General features: G+C 39.3%; 1 protein-coding gene across 1 annotated transcript; it reads left to right on the top strand.

Moving 5' to 3' along the window:
• On the top strand, window positions 1–7388 carry LOC106907937 (uncharacterized). Its single transcript, XM_014973853.2, has 4 exons — window positions 1–106; window positions 2761–3489; window positions 5149–5312; window positions 5758–7388. Exons 2-4 carry the CDS (start codon window positions 2785–2787, stop codon window positions 6677–6679), a joined length of 1791 nt encoding a protein of 596 aa, XP_014829339.2. The 5' UTR covers window positions 1–106; window positions 2761–2784; the 3' UTR covers window positions 6680–7388.

Here is a 7388-nt window from a genome sequence, read left to right as displayed (position 1 = left end):
AAGCAGCTGTGCTTCTGACGGGACAAACAACTGGACTTTTCGGAACGTGGAGAGCAGTAACTCTGCAGAGTTTTCGAAAAGAAGCAAGACCGAATAGCAACAAACAGTGAGTAAAGTCTGTTATGTTTCCAGCCCATTAGTTCGGTTGTTAAGCGTAAATACCGTCAGCGGTATTAAAAACTGACTGGAAAAAAACATGAAATTGTGGTTTTCTTATATTACTGAACTTATATTTATTAAATATGACAACAAGAACATCTTAAGTTGATTAATTAAAAAAATAAAAGATGAAAAGGATAAAATGTGAAATTAATTCCCCACAAACGGAGAGACGTTCATACAAACTCTGCAGCTGCTCATGAAGGAATGTTAAAACTTTGGACCAAAATCAGCCTTGCTCATTGGCGTCATGGGTTTTTCCCCCCCATCATGTTCCAACTTTGCCGGTTTTTTATTTTTTATTTTTTATTAAATCCCCATCTATTTAGCACTTATTTTTTAAAATGAGAAGTTGACCCTGTTCATCTAGCTTTATTAAAGTGAAACCCAAGAGTTTGTAAAGTGTTTATATTTCTAACCAGAACCTCATAAAGTTGTCACATTGGTGTGTTTGGACCGTTTCTCTTTGCCATTCTATTTTAGCTCCGCCATCTTTGTTTCTGTATCAATGGCTACGTTTATGAACGACAATCGGCGCCCTCTGCTGGATGGCGGCCAATCTACAAGACTAAAAGAAGGACGTTAAACTAATTATAACAAAAGCATGAACTGACATTCACAAGTAGACTGTTTGCATTCCCACTTCATATTCTGAATGTGTGTAAAAGCTGATATGCTACGTTCAGCTGAATTCCTGCTCCAACAGCTGAACTCATTAATAGTCACTCTGCAGAGACCTGATCATAAATCATCCTTTAGATTCAGATGTTGCAGAAACTCTCCAGGACTGAAGTCGGGCCTCCTGTTCATCACCCTGCTGAAAAACAGGCCTGAGCGCAGCCTGTTCATTTTTAATGTTACATTTTCTGCCGTAAAACGACATTTCCAAACAACAAAAAAAAGGTTGCATTTAATTAAAAACAGCAATAATAATGTCTTTTTCTCACGGTTATGTTATTCATAGTATTTTTTTTCCTTTATAAAAAAACAAGTACTATTTTAAAAGTTAAACTATTCTTTTTGTTGCTTTGTAACTATTGATATTCTAGCATATATTATATAGGGAATGCATTTTTATTTTATTGAGATAATGAAAAACCAAAACGCTTAAAATATGGGAAATGTTCTGAGATAAAACCTGTTGGAAAAGAATCAAGGACAAAATGTCTTAATCTAAAATATTTAACTTAAATTTCATTGTTTGCAGAGAAAAGCAGCAGATTTATCCTCAGAAATAAAAACTTTGATTAAAAGGAGATAAAACAGGAAGCAAAGATAAAATTGAACAATTTTCTTATGAGATCAATAATTATACATGAGGGGGTTTTCTTTCTATTCTGAAGCATCATATTTTTATAAACAAAACTTTCTGTTCACATTACAAACATTAAAACCAAAGGAATTAGAATCATCTGTCCTGCAGGAGTTCAGTATGAAGTCCAATCTACACCTTTACTTTCTGTTTCCTAGAAGAGATGGGGGGACATAGGGACTCTGTTTATGTTCTGCCGGGCCGGTGGTACCCGCCCTGACAGGAAAGGGAAGAGATGACGTTTTCCTGTATGATTGGACTCGACTGGCTCGGTTCTGCATTCCTCCACAGTGGAAATGACCATCTGACCAGAACCTGTCTGCAGTTCTGATAAACGGCAGATGACTCCCCTCATCTGCATGAAATGTTCCACGTTCTGGAGTATTTTTGTTATGGCTGATTTTTTTTTGGCTGCATATCAATTAATCGATTGACTAACGATTAATTGATATGTAGCCATTTTCTTAAAATCTTCCATCAAGAGGGCCGACTGGCCTTCCATAACACGAAGGGCAAAATTTTTCATGTTGAATTAAAAACAGAAATTAATCAACTTTTAACATTATTCAGCATCAGATTTGTTGAATACTAACTGAATAAACAGGAAATTGTGTTTTTCTCACATTAAACTTGGACACATTTATTAAAATAACAAAACAGGAACCAGATCATGAGCTGCTCATCTTGTCATTAGAAAAATGTCTTAAATTCATGAATTGTTCATAGATGAGCTGAGATTAGCTGGGCTACAGTTTGTCTGAAACGATTAACCAGATTAATCCTGATTGACTATTAAAATCAACTAATTTATATTTTGTGCATTTTTGGTTCATTTACTACTGAAATGCCTTTTTCTGCAGTTAATTATTAATTGATTACTAAAAAAGTTGACGATTATTTCAATAATGGATTAATTACAATTGATCTGATTAACCGTGATCAATTTTTGAAATAATCGGTAACTAATTTATATTTTATACGGTTTTGGTGTAATTACTACTTTGAGTCCTGTTCAGTGAATGCTTTTGTTTTAATTTTTCTTCAATTAATGATTGCTAAATAAGTTGACAGTTAATTCAATAATCAATTAATCATCATTATTCTGATCAATTATCGAAATAATTGTCAACTAGTTTAGGTTGTTGAGTTTTGCCTTAAATACTACCGTCTCCTTTCTTCTTCCAGCAAATGCCTTTTTCTCCAGTAGTTGATTAATTGATTACTAAATAAGTTGACAATAATCACGATTAATCGCCTCAGCCCTATAATATTTCCTGCTCTTGCTGCAGATCTCCTTCCTCTACAGTCACATCATGGATGATGCTGATGCTCTCATACGTAAGGTCGATAAATGGGTGGCTCTTCAGAAGAAATGTTCCAGGAAGTTGAAGAACCTGGCGGATGAGCTGGAGGAAGCGATGAAGGCGGCCAACGTGACCAAAGTCGTCAGCAGCTCTGTGTCGGTGGGGGGAGCAGCTGCCATGACGGCGGCGGGCGTGTTGACGCTTCTGACCGGCGGAGCAGCGCTGCCTGTTCTGGCTGTAGTGGGAGCAGTGGCTTCTGGGACCGGTGCGCTAACCAGTGTTGGTTCTGATGTTTACAGCGCCAGCAAGTCCAAAGACATCATGGAGGAAGCCCAAAAGGTTCTGGAAGAGCTACAGGGTCTGGAACAGGAAATGAAAGACCTCATGAAGTCGCTGAAACGACAAGCCTCCAACTTCTATGACGATGGTGGCGCTGCTGGTGGTGGAGATGACGATGATGATGGCAACATTATGGAGTTTGTCATGAGATCAATGGCCAGACAGGAAGGGCTGGAGCTCCCCAGCAGCATCATGATCAGAGCTGTGTTTGGGTTACCGCGTATCAGCATGTTCAAGAGGATCCAGGCCAATGATATTGTTCTTGCAGGATGTCTTATGATCCTTAGAAGAGCTCTGTTTGCAGCAGCCAAACAAGGAGGGAAGAAAGTGGCTTCTTCTCTGGGGAAAAAAGCAGCTTCAGCAGCAGCTGGAAGTGTAAGTATGAATCTAACACCAGTAGAAACAGACCAGGTGGCATTAGGGGGCATTGGGGGCATTGGGGGCATCGCCCACCCACAGTCAGCTGGGCTCCCCTGGACTGGAAGCTGTTTTTTATTATTTTTTACCTCAGAGTGGCCAACTTCCTATTATTCCTGTCTTGACTTGTACAGTAGGGGCTCCCACAGTTTCTGTATCTGTTCCCTCTGTCCTCTGCACTTTTTTCACAACTATTTCATCCATTGTTAATCCTAAGGTGTTTTTCCAAGCTGCCTCTAAACGCAGCATGAAAATGAAGATACTGGCGCTGGTTTTACACCTGCAACAGAAACATGCGGCTGCGGCTGCTGCGGCTGCTGCGGCTGCTGCGGCGGCTGCGGCTGCTGCGGCTGCACAGGTCTGTGTTAGAATCATGGCAGCAAACCAGCAAAAGGCAAAAACCTTTGCAGTTTTCCGCCAAAACCAACTGAGTTGCATGATTCTGTTGGATGCAGGTAATATTAGCTGATGCCATCAGATCAAGTCAAGAATAGGTTACTAATTTGGTTATGTTTAAAAGTGAGTAGTACAGGTTATAATTACTTGAATAACCTTTTGGGAGTAAAGTTACTATTAAGAGTAGTTTTACTGCTCTGTACGTTTCTTTTACTTGAATATTATTATTATTTCTACTTGAGTAGATTGATTTTGGATTTAAAGAAATTGGAAATATTACGTTCTGGAACTTAATGAGCTAATGTTTGCGCATAATTACTCAACATTTCATACATGCCACTGTTTACATCCTTTTTGTTTATTTTTGCATTAATAAACATGACTTTTTTTTTTTTAGCCCGCTGCTAAAATGCTCTGGAGCCGCCTCTCCAGTTAGGAAAATATCACATTAGTTCAGGCAGTCTGTTGTTTTTAAATTATCAAAATAATATTGATAATTAAAAAAAAAGATTATCAGACATAAGAAAAGTTCGTGAGAAGTGAACAGAGATGAGGCCATTTGAAGCAGCAGACGAGGCAACATGTGAGTCTGTCCTCCGTTTATTCACACCTGACTAAACTAAATGCGTCGTGAAGGAAGAGTGGAGCCACAATGAGGCAGATTGAACTCCAGATTGCTAATCAACATTTCCTCTGTGCATCTTAACATGAAGGAATGCCTGACACCCCACAACACTGTAAAAACAAAAAACATCCTGAATCCGTTTGATTTAGTCTAGTTTCCTTGTTGGTTGGACTCGGTTTAGTTAAATCAACTTTAAACTTCAAGTTCAAAACATTTAATCAAAGCAACTTAAACTGAACTGATTCAACTTGGCAATTATAAGAGAAATGTTTGAAGTTTTTACATTATTGCATCAAGTTGAGTTATAAAGTTTTACATTTTATTAACTTTTTAACTCATTTTTAAGTTAAGCCAACTTTGAAATAATTTTTACATTGAATTTTTGTACAACTTTAAAATGTTTGTTCTTTTAAATTATGTTAGTGAGTCTAAATGAGAAAGTTTTATAGATAATTTAATCAAGTCAGGAAAATATTCAAAGTTCAAACAAAATTCTGGAGGAAAATTATAGAAACACAAAAATCCAGGACTGACTTCAGGCTCCACTGTCTTAGAGGTAACAACTGATTAACACTTTCATCACATGTGTTGTTCAGGTCGCAGGAGGAGCGGTCGGGCTTTTGTTTTCTGTTCCTGAGCTGGTCAGTGATTGCCAAAACCTGGACAACACCGAGACAGAAGCCAGTAAGACTCTGAGGAAAAATGCCAGGACTATCCTGACCAGCGCCGAGGAGACGGAGAAAGAACTGCAGAAAATAAGGTATGAAAATGACAAAACAATATGTTTCAATCTGAGATTAAAACATATTTTAATCTCCTGTTTGAAGAGTCAGCTCCTCAGATTTATGTCACTGTAAACATTTTTTGCACACAGCAATATATCTCTTAAAACTTAAAACATGTAATCACATTGGGGACTTTAACCCTCCTCTTGTTTTATGCCATACTTTCAGAATGATTATAAAATTATTTAAATGTTAAAGTTTGGATTTAACAAATGAATGCTGAATGTTTGGTAGCTTTTGAGCAAATTTACATTTTCTGTCAATAAAGCCCAAAACATTGATGTATGATTTGGGGGAAAAAGTTATTTGCTTGAAAATGTTTCACCACTAAGTTGTTTTGGTGCAAGAAAAGTATTAAAAAGTGGATTTAAATAGAAACATGTATACAAAGATAACAGATTTCTTTCAATCTTTTTGCAGAGAAGCTTTTAAGGAGTTGGTCAGAATCAAATTCATCATAGAGAAGGAGATCAGGACCAAAGATGAGAAGAGAGAGCTGATCGAATACGCAATTAAAAATTCTCCTTCCCCAGAGGTTAAACGGTGGTTGAGAGAAAACGCAGAGTCTGACGTCTTCTTCCATCTGGTAAACCTGAGACGCTTCTTCAAAAGAAAGCTGGAGGAGGAGAAGAGAAAGAAGAAGGACCGGAAGAGGAAGAAGATCGAGCTGGTCTTCTTGGCTCATGGATCCATTGTGGACTCGATGCTTCCTGCCAGATGTCTGCTGCCTCTGTCGTCCATCACAGACGTCCTGCTGTATTCTCCCTGGAACTGCCTCCTGTCTGCTAACGCGGCCTACGGCATCGCTACAGGAAGCATCCGGCCTGACCACCGGCAATTTAGATGCACCAATCCAGACCTTTGTTCTTCTTGTAAGACCTCTCGTAATGCCCATAAACCATTACATCTGCCCTCTAGATGGAACTCTATGAAGAACGCCGGACTTGTCCCTAAGATCATGGTTAGTCCTGTATCAAAAGTAGGAGATGGTGCGTTTAAACGTGTCATTGATCTAAAAAAAGATTATGGTGCACCAGCAGGCAACCGGTATCTCATCCCGTACCTCGCCCCCTCGATCGGCAGAGTGCCCTTCTTTGTCGTCACGTTGGCCATTTCTCTGGCTCTGTTTTTGTTGGACTATGAAGCCACCGTCCACCTGGCGGCCTGCCTGGGAAAATCACCCAGAGGCGCCAAAATGCAGGAGGAGTATCTGAGGCTGCAGTACGCCTACACTGTGGACAACACCGCCATGACCGTTTCAGAAAAAACGTTCTCCTCCAGAGATGAAGCGGTTTATAACATGTTCAGGGCTGTTTTTGGTGATGAGCCTCCATCTTTCTAAAGGCTCCAAACCTGGGGTACAGGAGCACACAGCGGACGTTTTCCCGCACTTATTTTTTCTGATGGTTTTCTCAAGAGAATGAGTTAGATTCCCATTTTATATATGTATACATTTTCTTTCTCGCTCTCTGTGAAGGCGGACCCGTTTTCCTCGTCCTGCTTGCTCTGTTTTTGTGTTGCTTTTTTTGGAGCCTTTCTTTGTACATCTTCTGAATCTACAAATTATGGATCTGATTAACTGGTCTCATTGCAATTGATAAAATGTTCTGAATGAGAAGACTGGGCACCGGAGAGTCCTCCTGTCCTGCAGAGACACACCTAACAGGATGGAGTCATTCATGGTAACTGGACTTCTGCTGAGGAATCAAAACTCACTAGCATTGATGGAATCGATCTCAGAGAAGTTGCTAGCTTCGGTTCAGTGGAACGGCCACACTAATTAGGATGATTGGGAAGACCTATACTAGGACAGGCAGAAATTTTAAGTCTGCCTGATCTACAGAAAATCTGTTATTCTGAATCTGGCTCCCTGTGGCCTTCTGACCTTCTCAAATCTCCTGGATTTATGTAGACAAGCGTCTCCTTCCCATCTCCTCACCATCCTGAAGTCACCCTGGACAGGTCACAGGTTGCTGAAAATGTGCTACAGAAATAAAATTACCTTTACCTAAAACTGTTTTTCAGCAGCAATAAAGTTATTAAGACATTAA

The sequence above is a fragment of the Poecilia mexicana genome, unplaced genomic scaffold, assembly GCF_051168715.1.
Source record: "Poecilia mexicana isolate PSO_F unplaced genomic scaffold, ASM5116871v1 scaffold_8, whole genome shotgun sequence".
Taxonomy (NCBI): Eukaryota; Metazoa; Chordata; class Actinopteri; order Cyprinodontiformes; family Poeciliidae; genus Poecilia; species Poecilia mexicana.
The sequence above is the reverse complement of the archived record's forward strand: the minus strand, read 5'-3'. Positions and strand labels throughout refer to the sequence as shown.